Raw genomic sequence first — 23,757 nt, 5'->3', positions numbered from 1 at the left:
CCCTTGTAGCTTTAAATTTAAGTCATTTAAATGCCAGGTAATGTTCACCATAATGGCCAAATCCTGAACCCAATTATCATCATAAGTCATTTAAATGCCAGGTAATGTTCACCATAATGGCCAAATCCTGAACCCAATTATCATCATAAGTCATTTAAATGCCAGGTAATGTTCACCATAATGGCCAAATCCTGAACCCAATTATCGTCATACAGTTTGTCGGGTGATTCGCCTTTCATTTCCAAAAAAATCTTAATTTCTTCTCGAAGAAGCCAGAAGTGCTTTAAAACACTATAACACGAAAGCCAGCAAACTTCTGCATAGTACGGTAGACTCTCAAATTCACATCCAATGTCACTAAGTAAAGAAGAAAACTGACATTGATTCAGTCCTTGAGATTGAATAAAATTTACTACCTTCTTCACAAATTGCAACACATGATTCATTTTTATGAATTTTGAGGACAGAACTTCTTGGTGAATGATGCAGTGAATATGGTGAAACTTACAACTAGGACAGACTTGGTTCTGCTACTTAGCAACAAATCTATTCTGTTTCCCCGTCATAGAAGGAGCCCCATCCGTTGCTTCACACACAAGTTTTGATAACGGAAGATTGTACTTTTCTAAGAGCCCATACACTTTGTTAAAGATATCCTCACCAGTTGTGTTTTTAAGAGAAATTATGTCTAGTAACTCCTCAGTTATAATTAAGTCAGTATCACAGGCCCGGATAAACACAGCTAATTGTTCCACACCACTAACATCTGCACTTTCATCAACTGCAATAGAAAATGCCGTGAAACTTTTAACTTTTGCAAACAACTGTTCACTTAAATTAGTCACATTATCATCAACTCTTTCGGCAACAGTGTTTCGTGACAAGGAAATGTTTTTGAAAATTTGAACCTTATCGGGACATACAGTTTCTGTAGTTTTTACAAGACACCCTTTTATAAACTCACTCTCGCTAAAACATTTAGAATTCTTTGCTACAAGTTCTGCAATTATGTAGCTTGCTTTAACAACGGCTTCATTGTCTCGTTTCACGTTCCTTAACAAAGACTGTTGCTTGACGAGTGCAGCCTTAAAATCCCATAATTTATCTACCCTTGACTTTTCTTTATACTGGTCGTATTTTTCACGATGGGTTTCGTAATGCCGTCTTATACTGTACTCTTTTGGAACACTTATATTTTGTCAATAAATCAAACATGTAATTTTACCTTCTATTTCAGCAGCCTCCGTAGTCTAGAGGTAATGTTCCCACCTCATGACTCGTAGTACGCGGGTTCAAACCTGACGGAGGTGGAATTTTTAAGGGCGGAAAAATTCAGGGAATAAGTCCTCCGGGAGAGACTTTAAGCTGTGGGTCCCGTGTCATAGCTTTACGGCACGTAAAAGAACCTCATATCTCCTAAGGAGGTCACTGAGCCAAATTCAAGGACATTTCCCGCCCAACAGTAGTCTCTAACGCCTCTGATAGATGGGGGAAGCATTATAGATACCGTTAAGCCAGTAGAGGCCGAACTCGCTGGCTTGGTCAGGACTGATGGTAAGCACCAGTATCGGTAGGGTATAGAGACTGGTAGAATATCATAGAGGGAAGCACAATGGACCAATACTGGTCTAAGTGCATGGGGAAACCCACCCTCTCCAATAATTAACTAACTAACTACCTTCTATTTCACAACAAAAATAAGCGATTTCCCATTTTTCTTGAAAAACACGGCGCTCACTTTCAATAGTTGTTTTTTTTTGCTACTTGAATATTTTGAAAGCGACAATGTTACTGTTTAATTATAACCTTTATACATGTTCATCACAAGTTAACATCAGCACCTGTCGCTGTGTGAAAATGAACTGAATGACAAAGTTTGCTAGCAGCCCATTAGACAATGGCTTGGGTTGGCAAGCTAGTTTTGAAGGTAGAAATCCCTTGCACTTGTCTGTCAGTTGCCACCCTCCTTGCATTCTTAGTATGCCTCCAAAGGGATTCTTGGAAATACTTGGGGCGGTGAGGCTGTGCGGATTTTAGTGCATTAACCTTTTGAAATACAGTAGTTTGTTCTTCACGAACTTTACAAACCGTTAGTTGGACAAACCCTTCTGCAATTCTCAGAATCACTTTTCCTGCAGCCTGCTAATTTATATCTGCGTGAGACTTCTTGTCTTCTGGTCTGTTGGGAAATTGTCTTTACAAAAAATATTTCTACTAAAATTTTAATATTGATTTTAATATCAATTAGCTCTAAAAGTTGAGGGGCCGCACTTTGTGGCTATGGGGGCCGCATGTTTGACATGGCTGCTTTAAGAGAATCTCAGGTAAAACTCTCCTTGAAAATAGTAATGTATATTGAAATAGAGAAAATGAGGGGCACAGAAATTTATCAGCCTTCCATGAAGCTGAAGCATTTATGTCCCTCACAAAACCTTTCTTTATTAACAGCAACAGCAAGAGCCAAGTACTGTTTGATGCATTTTATTCTAACCATTACATTCTTCTGGTTTTGTGCCGTTGATATGTCGGCAAATCACACTCATCAGGTTTGACAAAGCATCATCTTGATCTTTCTGGGTATAGACCTGGAAGAGAAGAGCAAATGGCTGATTCATTTAACACTATCATTTCAATTACTAAGGAAATTCTTTCAACTATGAATGGAATTGTTTGTAATGTGTGAGTGAAAAAGAGAATGGTGATTAAGTATTAGGTGAAATGAAAAATTATTAGAAAACCCCTCATAATGTTTGGCTCTGAATTACAGAAAATTCATGTGATTTCAATTTAATGCTTGGTATATCAGAGGTTATCAACTTGTAACAATATGAACTCAATCCAGAACCGTTTAACCAAAAGCAGGTTGTCTTATTAGTAAAAGTATTGTAACGTGGATGGCCAGAGCGATTCTACTGTAGATAACCTTCAGTCGAGCATGTTACAACAACAGGATGAATGTTTAAATCTCATCGCTATAGCGCACCAAAGGACTAATGAGATAGATATCATGTAATGTGTTTTCCATGTGATCTGTGTCATTAAGAATAGAATTGTGTTTCCTATGCTCTCTGTGCTGTGGCTATGTAATGAGAGCTGTGAGCCATAAGTTCAGAGGGAATTGGAACCAGCAGTGACAGTGACAGTGACAGTGACAGTGACAGTGACAGTGACAGTGACAGTGACAGTGACAGTGACAGTGACAGTGACAGTGACAGTGACAGTGACAGTGACAGTGACAGTGACAGTGACAGTGACAGTGACAGTGACAGTGACAGTGACAGTGACAGTGACAGTGACAGTGACAGTGACAGTGACAGTGACAGTGACAGTGACAGAGTTCTGAGTTCTCGGTGGAAGATTTAACATGTGATTTGAATACCTTCCATGCACTCTGGTGCAGTGATATCTGGAGTGTGACTGTGACTGTAGTACCAGGAGAGACCAGAATACGACAGAAGGCAGAAGAAAAAGGCGAAGTGACTCAGCAGTGAATCAACATGCTTTGGAGAGCAAAGCACAGCTACGAAGAGAGGCATTGTTATCTGGAAGGAGTTGGGTGTGTGAACTGCGTGTGATTGTAACAGTGACGTTAAATAAATTGATCCATGAATCCAGAGAACCCACTAATTACTTGTTGCATTATCAGGATATGTGTGACAATATGATAAATTTATTTGTTTTAAAGCAGACTGCTCAGAAAAGAGCTCAGTAATTCTGAGGTAAGATTCATTGCTTTATATAAGTGGTGGTGTCATAGTACTGACCGAATTTTATAAAATAAAATAAAAAACCAAGAACTTGATATTTACGTATTGTAGACAGAGTTGAATATGGTGCTTGTTATGTATATGCTAATAAGTTTTTCTTAGAAGGGTGAGAATGAGTCCACTTGGTACTGTGGCCACTGCTGACCTATTGTACCAGCCCCAGATGATAGATCATGGTGACTGCGGAGCAAGTGGTGGACTGAAGACTGGCAGGGAAAACCGAAGTACTTGGGAAAAACCTGCCTCAGGGCCACTTTGTCCACCACAAATCCCACATAACCAGACACGGCCTCAAACCCGGGCCACCGCAGTGGGAAGCCAGCGACTAACTACCTGAACTATGGTGTGGTCCTTATATATTATAATAACACAAAAGTATAATATTATTGTTTTTAATTAATAATAATAATAACAATAATAACAATAATAATAATAAANAGGCGCACCGAGTAGGAGGACAGTGTTTATTAGAGGGACAAACACCAAACAATGAGAAGTCCCTAAGATTGCTGGGAGGAACGCGAAGGCTAACATTTTCCAAAAGAGAAGCGCAGGATGTAAGACCACGAAAGACCTGAACAAGAAAAAGTGCATCAAGGTAATGTCTCCCTTTATGTAAAGATTGTAGACTTAACTTCTCTAAAGCATCAGTATAATTACATGAAATATGAGGGAAAAAACGATAAAAACAGATGTACGCAAACGTCTGCTGGATGCGCTCAAGCTTATTGGCATCAGTCGAGGTGATGGAGTTCCAAACTCCTGAGGCATATTCCAACTTGGACTTGACTAAAGTAAAATATAGTACATGCAGACTCTCCAGGGAGGAATACCTGTAGGCAATGGAGCGAATAAGGCCTAAAAGCTTTAAGCATTCAGAAAATATGTAATTAACATGTGTGTGAAAATGTAACTTTGAATCAAAGAAAACACCCAGGTCCTTAACACTGCTGGTGCGTGTAATGATAGCATGACAAAGCTGATACTCGTAGCTCAGAAAATTTGTTTTTCTGGTGTATGATACAACACGCGTTTTAGCAATATTAAGTTTCATGGAGTTAGCAGTGCACCAGTCACTTACGGAATTAATGTCAGATTGAAGTAAGAGGCAATCATGAGGAGAGTTAATAATGCGGAGAATTTTTAGATCATCGGCAAAAATTAGAAATTTACAGTAGTTAACAGAGTCGCATAGGTCATTTATAAATACACAAAAGAAAAGGCCCCAGAACAGAGCCTTGTGGCACCCCGGATGTTACATGAAAAGGCAGGGACAGAGTGCCAGAAACGCGAACCCGAGATCGTCTGTTGGCTAAGTAACTGCGAAACCAGCTAACATATGCATCAGAGAATCCAAAGGAGCTTAATTTATGCAAGAGCATATTATGAGGGACGAGGTCAAAAGCATTAGAAAGATCAAAATAGACGGCATCAGCTTTATGCTGACTGCGGACAACAGGCGTCAAGAAGTCGAGAAACGTCACCAAACTGGTAACTGCAGATTTAGTTCTGGTAAAGCCATGTTGGTTGGAATTAAATTTAGCGAATTGAGAAACATGATCATGAATAATGAATTCAAACAATTTAGAGAAATTACTGAGAATAGAAATAGACCTGTAGTTGCTCACAGCGGCATGATTGCCTCTTTTAAATACTGGTACAACAGCAGATTCTTTCCATGCAGCAGGAAAATACTGCTGCGTCAGGCTCAAGTTAAATATATGCCTAAGTATAGGAATAAAAATACATGCACAACCTTTGATGATAAAACCAGGAATACCATCAAGCCCAACAGATTTTGATGGTTTTAGTCTCTTGATGGCTTTGTACACATCAGCATCAGAAATGGGGGCAAGGGATACAAATTCAGAAGATTGCAGGAGAGGGTGAATGACCTTAGAGCAGTGGTTATTGTAAACAGATTGAAAGTGCTTAGCGAATGCATCAGCAACAGCTTCGGGCTGGGCTAGGTGTGTACCATCGACTTTTAGATGAATGGAACCAGATCTATGCTTTCTGCAATTAGATACGTATTTCCAGAAATGTTGGGGTTGTGACTTTAAATTGTTATCAACTGACTTCAACCACCTAAGCCTAATAATAATAATAATAATAATAATAATAAATCCCTATTCAAAAGTGAGAGATTAAGAAATACTTGTACATTAAACTAACCCTCCATAAACACTAATTAGATCAGTAATGCTTGCCACACTTGAGAATTTGAGGCAGATGCCCAACAACTGAAATTTCAGCACTTGCAAAACAAGGTTCTCCACACCACTGGTAAATTTCCAAGGTGCATACTGGTCCACGAGGTGCACATGGCTTTCTAAGTATTGTATATTTATGACTGCATAATGAAGTGGTGCAGGCAAATAGCAGACGTCATACAGTGTCATGAAAATGCAAATTTTCATGACATTGGAAAACACGAAGTCTGATAAGAGGCTCAAGCTTAGAAGAGGTCAAGGGTATGACCATTCAAGCGACTAGTCAGCCATTGCAACATGAGCTACATGAGTTAGAGCATGATCTGCTGTGCTTAGCCTAGACTGACAGAGGCCATACATGTAAAATTGTAAACTGCTGCTATCCACGAGGAAACAGACTCATTGACATGTGACTACAGAACTGCACATATAGGCGACATGTACCGCGTTAAATGACAGACCTGTCATATAGTCAAGAGAGCTCCCCACATAGACAAAACTGCAACTGTCCTACAGTAACAAAAATCTGGTCTTGGATCCCAATGGGGTATCACACCAAAACTGACTGGAGGACTGACTGTCGATCGTAACTTGGCTCTGACTTGTGTGAGTGAATGAGAGGGTGTGTGTGTGTGGAGGAGACGGTCAGTCAGTGCCACCTCAAGCCCCCCCCCCTCGCCCCACCAGCAGAATGGGAGTGAACAGTATTAGTGAGACCCCTTCTCTTGCTGAAAAGAAGGCCCCATTTCAAAACATGAAGTAGTCTTGAAAAGAAAAATATGTTCATGAGTCCAGACAGGACTTGGAACCAAGAATTATTGTGCTGGCACGGGGCCAACAGCAATTTAGCCTACTGACCGAAGCAGGTCAGTTTTGAGTAAGCAGCTGGCCAGTGCAGCTCGACCTAACGACATAGAGTGAAGATGATGACAAAGCAATGACTAGTGAAGACTATAATATATTGAGGATCAGTGTGTGCTATACTGATTTGTTAAGTGTTTAATTCCGTGAAGCTGTTAAAATTAATTGTAGTTACAAGTTATTAGTGTTCAGTAAATCCAATTACAAATCCATACCCCATGTCAAGTCACTAACAGATGACAGTATGTTCGTGTCATCTTAGATAGGATGATAATGTTGTAATGTATCTGGGTGACTATAGATGCAGGTTTGGATTGGCGGATCTATTTATTCACCCCTTACAGTTCATAACCACAATTAATTATATATGACAATCTAAGGATTACTGTAACACATAAATAAAGTCTTTTATATCTGCTTGCATTACTTGTTGCTAGGTAAGAGATCTCAACCATGGCTAAGCCTTGACAATGTTTTCACTGTCAGTTTCCTGTCAACGGATTTTACACATGAAATATAAAAGCCTCAATCACAGACTCCCAATATCACTGTACCACAGCACATGTAAAGTCTTCAAATCACCTGTTAACTCTTCACAGGCTGACTACTAATTCTTCTTCACTACGAACTGCCTGTGGCAGGCTGTAACTCCCCAGTCTAATTCTGTCAACTCTTTGGAATGGACCATGCACAGAAAACACACGTCATGTATTTGCTACCTTTCCCTGGCTGAGCCCTACAGAAAACACATCACATGACTGCCACCAAGCCAGCTCATTGGCATGCTGACGCTGCCTAGCAAGGAGCTATAACATTCATCCTACTGTTGTGTGCTTGTAAAGCGGGGTGTTTATCGAGCCACTGCCTATCATTGCTTGGAGCAAATCTGTTACAATATGGTGACGCCATACTGAAAAGACTGTTCAGCACAAACATAAAAACTTATTCCATATTTAAAAGTGATCGTTTAAACACCTGTATTAAAATTATTCTTCATACACCACTAGTTACTTCTGTAACCGCACCACTGCCATGCACCCATTTAAATTTAATTAACGTTTATTAATTAGAAATTTAACTTGTTTCATAGTGGGATGTCATGAACAACTCTGTGAGACATAGGCCTATTCTTGCATGTAAGAATAGGCTTATTCTCAAACTTGCAGTAGAACTGGAAGAAACCCTGTGGAGTTTTTCTTGGAATTTAGCTCAAAAGTGTAACTGCGGCAGTCTTCGAGAATTCGAAACTTGACAGCTTCAGCAACTCATAATTCTTAAGGAGGAGGACCAGAGACTGAAGCCAAGCATAGCATCCATCAAAGACCTGTCAAAAGTTACGTTATGTCTTTAAGGGCTAAAATCCAAAGCCACAGTGAGATGATTGGAAATCAGAGAAATAAAGTGAACTCCCTAATTTCAAAAACGTCCAATCTCTAGAATTTAGGGGTGTGACAGAGCCAAGAAGCTGATGGACCAAGGACCTCACAGTTTGGAGGGAAGTCAGTCGTCGAAGTCAGTCACACACCGGCTGTCTTGGAATTCAGAAGCAAAACTTGTATCAGTCAGTTGAAATTTCATTGTCTTATTAATAAGCATTAGTAACCAAGTTGTAAGTTCTGAAGTAGTAACGCTAGAAGCAAAAGTGTTGTGCTTCAAAGAAACAAAAACTAAAAAATTAAGCAAAGTTATAAGTAAAATTAGTAATTGAGTAAGTTAAAGGGCATAAACATTTAATAAACAGTTAAACTTGATATGTGAGTGTGTAGCTTTAAGTTTATTTCCTGCCTTCTCGGAGCTGAGGCCAGCTAAAGGCCTTGAGAAAGAGAGCCCTCAGCTCTACCAACAACAACGAACCTCACCTTATAAATAAAATAACCTGAGATAATTAGGAAGCACGAATGAGAGCTGTAAAACAGGGGACCAACAGTGAGTGATAGAAGAGGAACTGTTAGATTTCAATAATGATTCATGCCTGTCCCACCTGGGAGAATGCAGTGAACACTTACCTCTTGAAACTGCAGCATCTGCAGAACAGAGTTCTCTGTACTACTGACAACCTTGACTGGTGTACACCTGTCCACGATTTGCAATTTTTTTTTTCTTGGCACTACAGCCCCAGTGGGCCTATTCCTACCTCCATGAACTTCCGTTCACTTCGGTTTTTCTAGATCTTACACAGACAGTAGGGCTCCTTGGGCGAGTGATCAGCTCGTCGCAAGGCCTCTACCTGTAGACAAACACAGAAAAACGCACACAAACATCCATGCCCTGAATGGGATTCGAACCCATGATCCCGGCTTCCGAGCGAGTGAACAGTGCATGCCTTAGACCGCTCAGCTACCGTGACTGGCCGATTTGCAGATAGCTTTCAAAATTCCTTGTGAGTAGATTCATTCATTCATTCATTCATTCATTCATTCCTTCATTCATTCCGTCATTCATCAATGGTTCTACAGCTCTTTCTTGAGCCTCTTCTTCAGCTTCATACTCCTTTTCTTTACAGTTGGCAGGACTTTGAGAAGTGATCAGCCTGTTGCAAAGCTGCTACCTACATACAGGACAACACAAACATTGAATAAACTCACATACAGACATCCACGCGTTAATTGGGATTTGAATCCACAATCCCAGCATTCAAGCAAATGAAAACAGTTCATGCCTTTGACCACGAGGCCACTGTGGATGGCATGTGTATGACTCCATAAGTAAATCATATGGGAAATAGGCAGATATCTTCCAAAATCATCCAAATCTGAATGTACTGTAATGGATTTTATCAATGCATTGCCAGGCAACGGCTCCATAAACACACAAAACAATGAAATCTGTGTCCCAGTGGATGAATGTGATAGCTCGTTGCTAGGCAGCCGTCAGCGTGTCAACCAATTAGCTGGATAGCTATCATACGATTTGTTTTCTGTGTGGTCTGTGCTACGCAACAGCAGAACTGTTTTTTCTGCATTGTCCACGCTGCAGCCATATAACACAAGCCTGTGTACAGCTGAGTTGAGTTTTAGCTGAGTTCCGAAGTTCCAAGGTGATTGAATGACAAATGGCAAGAGGACTTTATAGTAATTTGAAGTGCTAGTTTCTGTGTTGAGTTCCGTTGCCAGGAGTTGGCTAGTGAAGTATGAGAACCTATTGCGTGTGCAACGGTGAATAGAAAGTGTGTAAAATAGCGATAGGATTATAACGTTATAATTAAGTGTGATTAAGAGATCTTGTAACCGATGTTCTACCAAATCCAATCATCTGATCTAGAACCCATTATTTTCATCATGTGTACTCCCATACATGTGACAGTATGTATCAAATGGACAAGAAGCCAGGAAGTACAAGAGGTTTAAACTTGGCGATGGTGAAGCCCACAGCCGTTCAGGTAACTAACTGTCACTTCTGAATGGTTAAATGCTTATGATTAAAGGCAAAACCAGCTGCACAAATCGCAGATTTGTGCAGCTCCTCAGTATATGATACAAAATTTTATTTTACTATAGCAAAGTGACAAAGTATGTATGGCGTAATTTATGACCTACACAGAAAGGCCAACCCTCCTCCCATCGAAGATGTCCCAGAGCAAAGAATGACTAGGTGGATGAGAGCCACAAGCTGACCTGACTTAACCTGACCAATGGAGTAGAATTTGTTTGAGGACTCAGCAAAATATGGTCATGGGTCCTGTGGTCCCTGAAATCAAGAATGACTTTACGGGGGAAGACCAGCAGCAATTTACCTGCAACCCACAAAAGAGGAGAGCAGTAGCTAACAGCAGCAGTCAGGGCAATCCTCTCGTCAAAGAGGAGGCCCCATTTCAAAACACATAAATTGTCTTGGAAGGAACAAATATATTGTGGCATGTAGACCCATGTTACGCAACGATCGTGAAATAAACAATTTTATAACTGCTGTTGCTAGGTAATGGCCTTAAACAGTAAGAGAGAAATTGTTTTCTACGCGGTCTGTGCAGATGGCTGCACATGCAATAATGGAATAAATTATACCACTGCTAAGCAACAATTACATTGAAACAGAGGAACGGCGTTTTCCACGCGATCTGTGCTGGGATGCATAAGCAGGACAGTTGGTGAGGAGACAGTCAATGAAGAGTTGCTTGATGAATTAGTGAGATAACCGCTGAGGACGGGGCATAAGGAGGGAAAAGGGGGGGGGCAGTTGGAGGGTAATCATCGTGAGAAACAAGCCACAGGGAAGGAAGGCAAGACCAATCACAGATGTCACAAGCAAAACCCTGAGAAAAGAAGAAACGGCAGTATGCCTATAGGCTGTTTGGGGTGAATAGTCTTGAGCAATGTGGCAAGTGGCAAGTGGCAAGTAGACCCGTTAAGCAACTATGCAAGAGCGGTTGCTAAGTAAGGGTCCGTAAACAGCCACAGAGAAAGGCATTTTCTGTGCGGTTCATGTCGATGGATGTGCATGCAACAATGGAATACATAATGCCACAGCTAAGCAGCAATTGCACTTCAATGAAAAAACTGCGTTTTCTACGCAGTTCGTGCCAAGATGTTATAAGCATTAAAGTTAATGAGGAGTTGCTCAAGTAGATGGTTTTCTGTGATTTTCCTCGATCCTAGAGCAAATGCTGCTCTGCATGCTTCAGATGCAGCCCTCCCATTGGCAATGTCAAAATTTTGCCCTAATATAGCCCTTCCAATGTTAAGTTCAAATATCACTGTAATGCAGCCCTTCCAGCGTTATAAAATCTAATTAATATCATATATGTTATCTCTGCCAGAAGGGAAAGCAGGAACTGCCTGAGAACCTTCAAAACCGGAGATATATTTTTTTGCAAGCGCGCGCACACACGCGCACATACATACACATAAAACACACACACACACAGAAAACCTATCTCTTTCTGTCTGTCTCTCTCTCTCTTTCCCTCCTCTCACGAGTTAGTTAAAGAGTTGGTTGACGAATTAGTGAGTTTGTGAGCTGTTTCTATGTGAAGCTAGTAGCTGCAGCTGCGGCCAGCTCTGGAACCCAGAGGAAGGGAAATGTCCGCCATTGGAAGCCGTTACCAGAAGACTGGTGAAGACACAGCAGGCTGAGGAGCCTTCAGTGTGTGCGCTAGTGAACTGTAAAGCATGTGAATTAGTGAAGCAGTTATAATTACTTGTAGTCACGGATCTGTAAGAATGCAGCAAATCTGATGCTAATCCAAACCTCGTCTATAGTCACTCTGTCACCTGATAATATGATCATGGGTTCCGACTCCAAGAATGACAATGCCGGAGAAGGCCAGTAGCAAATTACTGCTCTTTGTCTGACACAGGAGTGTTCGTTAGCTGAGCTTGAATTGTAATAATGTGTCTGTGAGGACACAGTCAGCAACCAAGAGATATATAACAGATTATGAAATGATAGCAAACTGCCTAATTATTTACACGTAAAACGGAAGATTAAGTGTCATATAACGACAATTACAAATCTGAAACCCTCATTTAGTCACAATCACGTGACACTTCGGTGCTACTTCGGTAATCTGCACTCCTTGTAATCTGAACAGTACAAGAGAAAAGTTCTGGCAATAAAAAATTGCCTACATTCTTTGCGCTACAAACTGAATATTTCATTTAACAAGTAGGACAGAATTTTAATGTGTAAAATTACTGAAGGGAGGAATTTACGAAGTACGTCTCCATGATGGCCTCAGGTAGCAAGTTTCAAGACGATCTCTTCAGGAATTCCGATAATCTTAAGGTAATAACAGCTGAGAGGCTGTATTGTTTCATTGGTTCAAGGGGTATATGGCGTTTCATAAACCTTTCACGAAGCTCAGTAGATACGTTCAGAAATTGTTAGGCAGGGGATACACACAGAGCCACACCTGCAGACAGTAAGGTTATCTTGAAGGCCTACTTCCATTTTTCCAAAATAAGAAATATAGGTTAAAATATCAGCACCTTCAAAACTTAGACTCAGTACAATTATTTTAGTTTCTTGCAGCAAAAACTAATTCTTGTGAAAAAAATGTTTTAATGGAGCTGCCTCTTTAGGCGGTGAAAGATGTGACCTGATTACCGCTTGCTCCAAACCCAGTGTTTAGTAGTATATTTTTTGATTATTTACATGTGCCTAGAAATCTTCTGAATGAATAACGTTATTAAAATAATTCTGATGACTTACGTGAAATCCAGTAATCCAAAAAATTTGCTAGTCCAAACACACTAGTGCTTGAATTAGTTCAGATTTCTCAATGTTGCACTCTATCTGATAAGTTTTGAATCACTATATTAAGTTATGGATTGAGATTTGAAGTTCTTGCTGCTGTAAATATCAAGGGTCTCCTCGAATGTGACTCCATGTAATTTGGTAGATTGGTATAAAATAAGGTACATCTCAGAAAACATACTCTTCAAGATGTGTTGGTGAAAATTATGTATGAGATACTCACTCTATTAATTGCAACCGTTGGTACAAATCTTATGTGTGGAGTGAAACTGTGAGTACGATCACCTAGTTCTGCCAGGAGTTCATTTCCTTCTGTTCCTTGGGCACAATCCTCAATTTGATTGTAGTTGATTCCAAGAACTGTTGCACACTGCAATGTTCGAAGCTGCATGTATTTATGAGATAGACTAGACCATTCCATGTAGATTCACATTCATGCATATTAACAGATTTCTAAATCCATGACGTATGTCACTTACAGAGAGTCTCCAAGGGTTAAGCAATTCTAAATCATTTGCTCCCTTTGAAGCAGTCATGTTGACAGTTTATTATCTCACAAACAAAATTTGGAGGGAACTTTACTTTATGTTCAGGGTACCAGAATTAACAACAGAAGTATAAATTCCACAGGTTTGTATGAAGGTATAAGGGTCATTCAACGTGAAATCATCCAGAGAGGTCGCCCACCATTTAAAAAAAAAATATATATTTTGTACATTATTTATACATATTTTCATACTAAAGAAATATTAAAAAAATGTAAGTCGCTCGGTTCTCCCGGTACAGGCGTTTTTACAATGCGAAAAAACGCGTTTTCGGCTGAAATGGAGGTTTGCGTTATCTTCCATTTCTCGATAACTAGTGAAGCTACAGACTCCAATAAAATGCAATTTGTTCCTCATGATATGGACTACAAATCATATTATTACAAGGTTTTACTCAGCTCACTTTCTCTGGGTGTAACTAAACTTGAAACTTACCTATCGATATTGGGAAAATCGCTATTTTTGACCTTCAGAAACCAATGGGAGGGGGAAAGCATCAGATCTGTGATCTCTACACTTTGTTATTATCTACATGGGGAATATAATCACGTAGTTTTGAATGCCGTACCTAGTTTTCAAAAATTTTCAGGAGCTTCCAACTTTGCTCTGGGCCCAAAATCGGCCATTTTTAACATCTCATATCTCCAGCGGGGAAGCTCCGAAAGTTTTTAAATTCATAGAAAATAATGCTCTATTCCAAAGAAACTTGGAGTTAAAATTACAACTTTGATATTCAACTAATAGCGAAGTTCTTATAATGCAAAGAAACGCGTTTTCGGCTGAAATGGAGGTTTGCGTTATCTTCCATTTCTCGATAACTAGTGAAGCTACAGACTCCAATAAAATGCAATTTGTTCCTCATGATATGGACTACAAATCATATTATTACAAGGTTTTACTCAGCTCACTTTCTCTGGGTGTAACTAAACTTGAAACTTACCTATCGATATTGGGAAAATCGCTATTTTTGACCTTCAGAAACCAATGGGAGGGGGAAAGCATCAGATCTGTGATCTCTACACTTTGTTATTATCTACATGGGGAATATAATCACGTAGTTTTGAATGCCGTACCTAGTTTTCAAAAATTTTCAGGAGCTTCCAACTTTGCTCTGGGCCCAAAATCGGCCATTTTTAACATCTCATATCTCCAGCGGGGAAGCTCCGAAAGTTTTTAAATTCATAGAAAATAATGCTCTATTCCAAAGAAACTTGGAGTTAAAATTACAACTTTGATATTCAACTAATAGCGAAGTTCTTATAATGCAAAGAAACGCGTTTTCGGCTGAAATGGAGGTTTGCGTTATCTTCCATATCTCGATAGCTATTGAAGCTAGAGACTCTAATAAGAAACCATTTGTTCCCCATGATATGGACTATAAATTACTATTATAAATCATTATTATAAGGTTTTACTCAACTCCCTTCCTCTAGGTCTAATTAAGATCGAAACTTACCTATCGATTTTGAAAAAAAAACTACTTTTGACCTTCAAAAACCAATGGGAGGGGGAAGTATCAGATCTGTGGTTTCTACCCTTTGTTGTTACCTACATGTGGAATAGGATCACGTAGTTTTGAAGCCCGTAAGTTGTTTCCAAAAATTTCCAGGAGATCTCAAACTTTGCTCTGGGCCCAAAATCGACATTTTTTAACATCTCATATCTCCGGTGGAGAAGCTCCGAAAATTTTTAAATTCATAGCAAATAGTGCACTATTCTAGAGTAACTTGGAGATAAAATTACAACTTTGATATTCAAATAAGAGTGAAGTTGTGGGCACTTTAAATTTTACCAAAAAAATCAATACCTATTCAATCGCTATTAATTGAATATCAAAGTTATAATTTTAACTCCAAGTTACTCTAGAATAGAGCAATATTTTCTAAACTTTCGAAGCTTCCCCACAGGAGATATGAGATGTTAAAAATTCCCGAAATTGGGCCCAGAGCAATGTTTGGAAGCTAGTAGAAAATTTTGGAAACTAGGCACGGCATTCAAAACTATGTGATTATATTCCCCATGTAGGTAACAACAGAGGGTAGAAATCTCAGATATGATACTTGCCCTTTCCATTGGTTTTTGAAGGTCAAAAATAGCGATTTTCCCAAAATCGATAGGTAAGTTTCAAGTTTGCCGCTCACGGTAGCCGAGCGGTCTAAGGCATGCACTGTCTTCGCTCGCTCGGAAGCTGGGATCGTGGGTTCGAATCCCACTCTGGGCATGGATGTTTGTGTGCGTTTTTCTGTGTTTGTCTACAGGTAGAGGCCTTGCGACGAGCTGATCACTCGCCCAAGGAGTCCTACCATATGTGTAAGATCTAGAAAAACCGAAGTGAAACGGAGTTCATGGAGGTAGGCCTAGGCCCACTGGGACTGTAGTGCCAAGGGGGGGGGGAACGTTTCAAGTTTAGTTACACCCAGAGAAAGTGAGCTGAGTAAAACCTTGTAATAACATGATTTGTAGTCCATATCATGAGGAACAAATTGCGTTTTTATTGGAGTCTGTAGCTTCAATAGCTATCGAGATATGGAAGATAACGCCAACCTCCATTTCAGCCGAAAACGCGTTTTTTCGCATTGTAAAAACGCCTGTACCGGGAGAACCGAGCGACTTACATTTTTTTTAACATCTTTTAGTATGAAAATATGTACAAATATGTGTACAAGATATAATTTTTTTTTAATGGTGAGCGATCTCTCTGGATGTTTTCACGTGGAATGACCCATAATATAGTTCCTGATGTTTATATAAATCATTAATGTAATGAATCTATTGCTGCTGTTTTTTTCAGGTTTATGCAGACATTTTTTTGCCATTTTTGAAGAGAATAAAAAAATTTAATTTCTTGCCAAATCAAAATTATTTTTCCTGTTGTACTACCGCACTTTTTCTAGTAAATCCCATCAAGAACTGTGAATAAGAATGGTTTGGGAGGAAAACCTATGACTAGTACTCATATAATCCTGCTTGCAGAAATAGGAATGCTACAAAAAATTACTATATATTCAGTTTCAGGAAATAAACCTATAATGCTTCAAAACTGAGATGGGTGCATTACTGTGAAATGTCTTTCTTGGTCTGATATCAGTGCAGTACATACGGAAGTGAAAACTGAAGGGACCTTATCTGAGTGGAGCAATGTCACTGGACAAAATGAATCAGCAGGAACTGAAATAAATGTAATTCACATTTCTATGTCATGGGGTCAATGATACTCCTTCACTGCATTCATTGTTAAAAACAAACTACAAGAAATAAAGGTTTCTTGCTGAAGTCAAATGACCAATGTGTAAAATGGGCATGGGGGCAGTATCTTGTGTTTACAACAGATGTAGGTAACCCATCTGCTGTCTGCGTGACATTTTAACATGGCATGGCCATGACCCCTCTAAATAGACTGAAACTTCACTGATTTCGTTAATTTAGCACAGTTCAGCACATGTCATCAACTAGAAGATTTTGTATGGAGTACACCGCTTGCGGACTAAAGCCGCGGAGTTAGTTTGTTTTGTACACAGAAAGCTTCAGCCATCTGTATCTTATTTGAGGTCCTAAACAATGTTTCCAAGATCCTTATACAAGCTGTAAAGCTCTAGTACTTAGAGCTGACAGTCAAGGAAAAGCTGCGCCTTGGATGGGCAGGTCCATTCGTGAAAGTTGAGGGGTGTTGTGATTAGTCATTCGTCTGCATTCAGTGCGAGCGGACGACCCGTTCCCGAGGCAACGGATTGCCTAACACGTGAGTTTGGAATAGGCACTTCCATGGTAACGCAAAGAACAGGGAGCCGTTGCATAGACAATGCAGAAGCAACGAACGCGTCTCCTCAGAAATGAACTGCATAGAGTTCGTTGCGCCCGTTACGTAACAGCGGACAGTAGAAACGAAACAGTGAGGAATGATGTCTGGGATCCAGTCCGCAGAACACATACGTAACCCGAGAGCTACAGAGACAGAAGACAGCAACAAGACAGCAAGATGTCAGTATTGGTGCAGCCGTCGCCGAAGACAGGTGAGATCCAACACCGGCCAAAGATAGTTGAGACGTCGCATTGAATGAAGTATTGGGCCAGAAGTCAAGTGGTGACAGTGACAATATTTTATTTTGTTTATTTTTATTCGTTGATTTTCTTTTTTGTTTATTTATATTTGTACATTTTTTCTGTCTCCTTTAACATGTCACCTACAAGAAGTAAATTGAGTGGAAAAGTGTTGTATTCACAATCAAGAGAAATTGTTAGTAATGTATATAAGTATATGAAAGAGGCTGGGCCAAGAATTATAGTGAAGAACATAGGAGTGGAAGTAGCAAAGGCAACAGGTGTATCGGAAAGTAGTGTCAGAAGAATAATAAGAGAAACAAAAAATATCGAATCTGGGGCTTCCACTTCCTTTTCGACATCCCATAAAGAAAGACCCAGGAAATCTCCACTAGCCACTTTGGACGACTTTAATGAGTCTGTGGTGTGAAGAACAATTAATGACTTCTACAGAGTCGAAAAACGGAGACTTACCCTGAAAATAGTTCACGAAAAGTTGAAGAAAACGTTAGATTTTCAGGATGGATCTCCACATTAAAGAAAATTATTTTGAAACTGGGGTTCCGCTGGAAGAAAAGAAAAGATAACCGGACATCGCCGGTGTTGCCCCTTTAGAATAGACCCGTATAATATGTAAATAAACTATTCATGTATAGTATAACAGTGAAAAGTGTATAATAGTGTATAGTGCATAACAGTGTGCCATTCGGCACTTAAAACTTAACATCGGATGTGTGAACATCAACGAGAATAAACCACCAACACTATGCAACACAATCAGGTAAGAAGTTATTTCCTTTTGTGAACGCCTGTACTGCATTCCCCGCCGCGCTTGTCGGCATGCTGGAGCTCTCCCCGCAATACTAACAGGTACTTCTCCTACACCACGTCGGAGGACTGTCACCTCTAAGTACCAGAGCTATACAAATAATACGACGTAAAGGTGGCTTTTGTAGCAGGTGCAGGGGATGCAACTGGCACTAACTTCACACTGAAAGACGTCAATAATAAAGTCTCACTGTAGTATTGTTGAAAAAATTGCTATAAAGATGTTATGCCTCATTTTATCGCTTTTTTCCAGCACTTGGAAATGGACACTTCAACTACTAGACAAACAAAAAATAAAAGATTGAAGATGGGACAAAAACTGTCCTAAAACTTATGAGTTCATGTTTTCTCATACAAAAATTACCTGTGATCCAGCTGTAGGTGGTCTTCTGGTACTCATGACGCAGCTGATGAACTGGACTTGAATGGAAGCATTGTTTTGATACAGTGAAAGGGCACATGCTTGCTCTTTGTTCCCTTGGCATTCACTCTCCCCATGTTGACACTCAAATATCCATGTGCCATTTGCGGTCTGATCTTGCTGAAAAGTAATCGGAAATTGTTCAGTTATTCTTAATACATATGTATATGTTACTAACTATCCAAAGCTAGAGGGGAGTGGGGCACAATATATCCGGCAGGTCTTTTATTATTTACGGCAAGGGTATCCAAACTACGGCCCGCGGGCCACATCCGGCCCGCGAAAGAATTGTGCAGAAATGCGCCAATTGAACTAACTTTCCAGCGAGTACTGCTAAATGTGATTCCGAGCTTACTGACCTGACATATTATACTGCAGTTCGATGGCTTAGCGGTGGAAAGGTTCTTTCGCGCTTCTTTCAGCTCAGAAATGAAACTGATACATTTCTTACCGAGAAAAACCATCACGACCCACTTTTATCAGATACCGAGTGGCTTTGGAAATTAGCATTTTTTGCTGATCTGGTGAACCATATGAACCATTTGAATTTAAAGTTGCAGGGTGAAAATAACTTAGTCTGTGATTTATTTGCACTTATCAAGGCATTCAGAGCAAAGTTGATACTTCTGGAAAGCCAAGTGAAAAATTGTAACTTTGTTCATATGCTATACTGTGCAGAGTTGCATAAAAAGGGTGAAGCAGAATTTCCTTCCTCGTTTGCAAATTTAGTCATTTCAGATTTGAAAGAACAATTTCGGAAGCGATTTGCTGATTTGGATGCCAGTGCTCAGGAAATTAGATTGTTTCAAAATCCGTTTGACTGTGATGCTGCAGATGTCCCAAGTCAAATTCAAATGGAAATTATTGAACTTCAGGAAAATTGTCATATTAAAGACAAATACAAGGAAGGAAATTTGATCGAATTTTATAAATTTCTGAACTCTGAGCAATTTCCAAATTTAAAGAAATTTGCTTGTAAATTTATCTCCATTTTTTGGACGATATATCTGTGTGAACAAACTCTTTCCCAGATGAAGTAGATCAAGTCGAAATACAGGGCAAATTTATCCGATGAACATTTAAAGTCGCTACTTGTGATTAGCGTTTCAAAATTTGAACCTCAATTTAATCAGATTTTAAGAATTCAAAAAGAGTTCCATCATTCACATTAATTGTTTTATTATAATTTGTGATGAAAATATGAGCATTTGCTGCTACTGTCTGTTGTCATTAATATACGATAATTTATTCTCACGTACTTTGTATTTAGTTTATGAAATTCTGTGCTTTCAATGAAACTCATATACCTGGAGTTATCAATTTCTAATTTTATCCGGCCCGTTGAAAGTGCTGAATTACCTAATGTGGCCCGCGGTTCGAAAAGTTTGGAGACCTCTGATTTATGGCCTAGGGCTCTCGTCCACTGAACGCAGAAACATGCGAACACCTGCGATGTGGGATTCGTCCGAACATGCACGAAAATGACCGAAAGATCCGAACCAGATAGATCAAATTGGACCGCGTCCATTGGTACGGACTGTACGGACAGTTTGTCAGATGACATGTGTAGACTTGCGAACTGCGAACCATTCAGATATGTTTTGGATTTTTCGGACGAACAGCTGCGCTGCTGTACAATGAATGTCGAGAAGTTAGTTCTCCTGGTTCTAGAAAGAAGGTATTTATGGGATTAACGAGAGTCGAGTTATTACATGCGAAATGTGCAGCTTGAGTTATGGAGCGAGGTGTCTGCAGAAATGAATGAACCAGGTAAATATCTTACTTCAATTCTTCTTTAAGTTCATTTTATTCTTTTGTGAGAGAATTGTTTACAAAATAAGTTTTGAAGGTGCCTCTTACACCATAAGCTCTAGCAGTAGTCCTGTTTTCACCTATGGTTGCAAATCTATTTACAATAGTGTTTCTTAATACAAGTGTAGAACGTTGTAATTCTGTCATTCCTTCTTTGTCTACAACAATGTTGTGCAGCAAGCAGATACATTTTACGATGTGTTCTGCTCGCTCGGGAGTGACTTCCAGTGCTTTCACAAGTAGTCTCCATTCATTGCCCACTCTTCCACTTGTCTTGCAAGCGACAAACGTTTATTAAACATTTCTTCTTCGGGTCCTAGATTCCGTTGAGGGTATGGGCGCATCAGAAATGGTTTCAGGGGATATCCTTAATCCCAAACTAGAACACAGGGTGCGCGTAATTCAGTCTCACAGTTCACTTTAAGGGTGCCATTCTCGAGTTGTTTAGCTAAGTTGGAGTGACCAAAGATACCACTATCACTTTGCTTTCCATAGGCTCCGATGTCGATACAAATGAACCTGTAGTCGGCTCCTGCCACTGCTTGCAATAAGATAGAAAAATATTTCTTGTAGTTGAAGAATATACTACCAGAATGTTGTGGGCATTTAATTCGAAAATGCTTTCCGTCTATGCTTCCCACGCAATTTGGAAATCTCCATTTCTTACCCAATGCAGCGGCTATGCGGTCTACTTGTTCTTCCGAAGGAAATGGCATGTGTTCATTTTGTAACGATTCCCATATCAGTTTACACGTTTCGTGAATAATTCTCCCGACGGTTACATCTGACATTCGAAAGGAGTACCCCAGCGTTTTGAACGACGATCCAGTTGCTAGACACCTGAAAAGAATAATGTACTTATTGTAATTTGATCACTTGTTTGGGGTATGCAAGTATTATTTCCGGTATTTTTGTTGGTATTTCAGTTGAGGACGTTAAGAAGAGATGGAGGGGACTGAGAAACACGTTCAGGAAGGAACTACAGAAATACAACTTCAAAAGGTCTGGTAGTGGAGGAGACACGTCAGCTGAGCCTAAATGGCATTTCTTCAACCACCTACGAATTTAACTGATACTGTTCAACCGAGAAATCTGTCGAGTAGTGTTCCTGACATTGCGGACGCCTGTATTGAGACAGGCACTGATAATATTACAACACAAAGTGAATATAATGATGCATTTTCTACTCCAGATTTTCAATCAGATATGCAGAATACTACTTCGGATCCCTCTCGAGAAAATGATGCACCTGTAAATACGTCTCCTGCACAAAATAAGTAGTTCAAAAGTCCGCTAAAAGGAAGAAAGAAAATAATTAATTACGATGACAAATTCTTGGAAATAGAACCTAAAAAGTTGAGCTACTTCGAAAAGAGCTCTCAAACGAAACAGGATAGCGACTATCACCTTCTGATGAGCTTGTTGCCATCCTTGCAGGAAGTGCCTGAAGAAAGAAATCTGCGAATATGCATGAAATTGATGTATGTTCTACTGCAGGAACAGGAGGATCGAAACAGCAGCGTGATGTCCACGTCAAATGTTTCACCTCTATCCTTTGGATCGACTCGCAGTTCTCATAATAGTTCCCACAGCAATGAATTTGTAACAGACCAGAACAATGCTGCTGTGTATTGTGGTAATTTCGAACCTTTGTAGAAACAATGGTTTGTATGTAGTCATTAAAAAAAAGCAAGAATAATGTAACATCGATGTAACATTTTGTTTTCTCAAATTATTATCAAATCCTTACCTTAAAGTTACAGCTAGACGTTCTTCAGGTGAAATAGTTTCTCGGAAGTTACTGTACTTCTTCAACTGATGTACTTTGCTTAATGTGTATTCAAACGTATCTTGCTTCATGCGAAAATAACCAAAATACTGTGACTCGTCCTCTTGTAAATCACTCCATATATGAGAGAATTCACCAAACGTTTGTCTTTTTGATAAAATTTCACTAATGCACTCTTGCCTCCTTTTCTGTGCTCGTTGCCTAGCCGGTAAACGAGTATCTAATGCGTACAGATCACATAAGTCTTCAGACAGCGCCATGACCTTGCGTGACCGAACGCAAATGGCATCGGCCGAACACGCAGCCAAAGGATATGCAGTGAGCGCACGAATTCGGACGAACAGACTTCGCACAGCTTTGGTGGAATCCCAGTTCGCAGGTTTCCGCTTCCAATGGACGACTAGCCTTAGCTGGCTTGCCAGTAACACCTGGTTCTAGGCAATGAGATCTGCCTGCATTGGCACACACAAGTTCTGTTTAGCACCATACTAGGCACTGAACTGTCATCTTTAATGGCTTGAGCATTCTATCACTGAATTTCTATGGGGCAGTCTCAACACTCACCATCTGCATTCAGCCTTTATCCGCAGAATTTTCTATTTGCAATACCATGCCTATTACGAAGTGTAAAATCCAACCTGTTCTAGCTATGAAATTGGGCTCTCCAAGTCTGAGCAAACCTCTCCCCAGCACCATGCAACTCCACTCCACTTACAGGGACGCCGATAGAACGCCGTTGCTCATACCTCTGGTAAACAGCCTCATCAATTTCGTTCTGTTTGGGTCCAATTGTACTTTTTGGCTTTTAGCGTGATCACTACATGGATCACCCGCTTTTAGCACAGATTCCAATGTTCTTTTACGATTTTATTTTATATCGTATAAGGTGGACTTACTTATACCATTCTGATACATTAAACTTTGAATGGAAGCACCATGATCAAATTTGTTTATAACTTCGATTTTTTCTTGGAGGGTTAGAGTCTTATATTTTCCTCTAGCATTAATTTTAACAGTCGGAAAATAGACCACTAAAACGGAAATAAAAAGTACGCTTACAAAAACGCTGACCCTCACTCTTCACGTAAATGTAGCAATTGTAGTTTTTTTTATTCTTTTAATGGAGGGTGGAGTTCCACTGGGTCCACTCGGCACTGCGGTCACTGATTGGACTATTGTAGCCTGCCCCGGGTGATTATGATGCTGGAGAATTTGGTGGAATGAAGACTGGCAGGGGAAACCGAAATACTCGGAAAAAACCCGCCCTAGCGCCACTTTGACCATCATAAAT

The 23,757-nt window shown here is 39.8% G+C and overlaps 1 protein-coding gene across 1 annotated transcript in view; it reads right to left on the bottom strand.

Annotated features, from left to right (window-relative positions):
- Window positions 1–2,230: 2,230 nt before the first annotated feature.
- The window catches only part of LOC111864896 (GILT-like protein 1), a 42,631-nt gene continuing 21,104 nt past the window's right edge, over window positions 2,231–23,757 (bottom strand). Inside the window, exons 3-5 of the mRNA XM_023852493.2 lie at window positions 18,809–18,985; window positions 13,257–13,403; window positions 2,231–2,585 (exon numbers count right to left, since the gene is read on the bottom strand). Of these exons, the coding sequence (XP_023708261.1) occupies window positions 2,487–2,585; window positions 13,257–13,403; window positions 18,809–18,985 (423 nt within the window). The 3' untranslated portion in view covers window positions 2,231–2,486. The remainder of the gene's footprint in view (window positions 2,586–13,256; window positions 13,404–18,808; window positions 18,986–23,757) is intronic.

This window comes from Cryptotermes secundus, unplaced genomic scaffold, assembly GCF_002891405.2.
Source record: "Cryptotermes secundus unplaced genomic scaffold, Csec_1.0 scaffold2097, whole genome shotgun sequence".
In the NCBI taxonomy this organism is placed as follows: Eukaryota; Metazoa; Arthropoda; class Insecta; order Blattodea; family Kalotermitidae; genus Cryptotermes; species Cryptotermes secundus.
The sequence above is the reverse complement of the archived record's forward strand: the minus strand, read 5'-3'. Positions and strand labels throughout refer to the sequence as shown.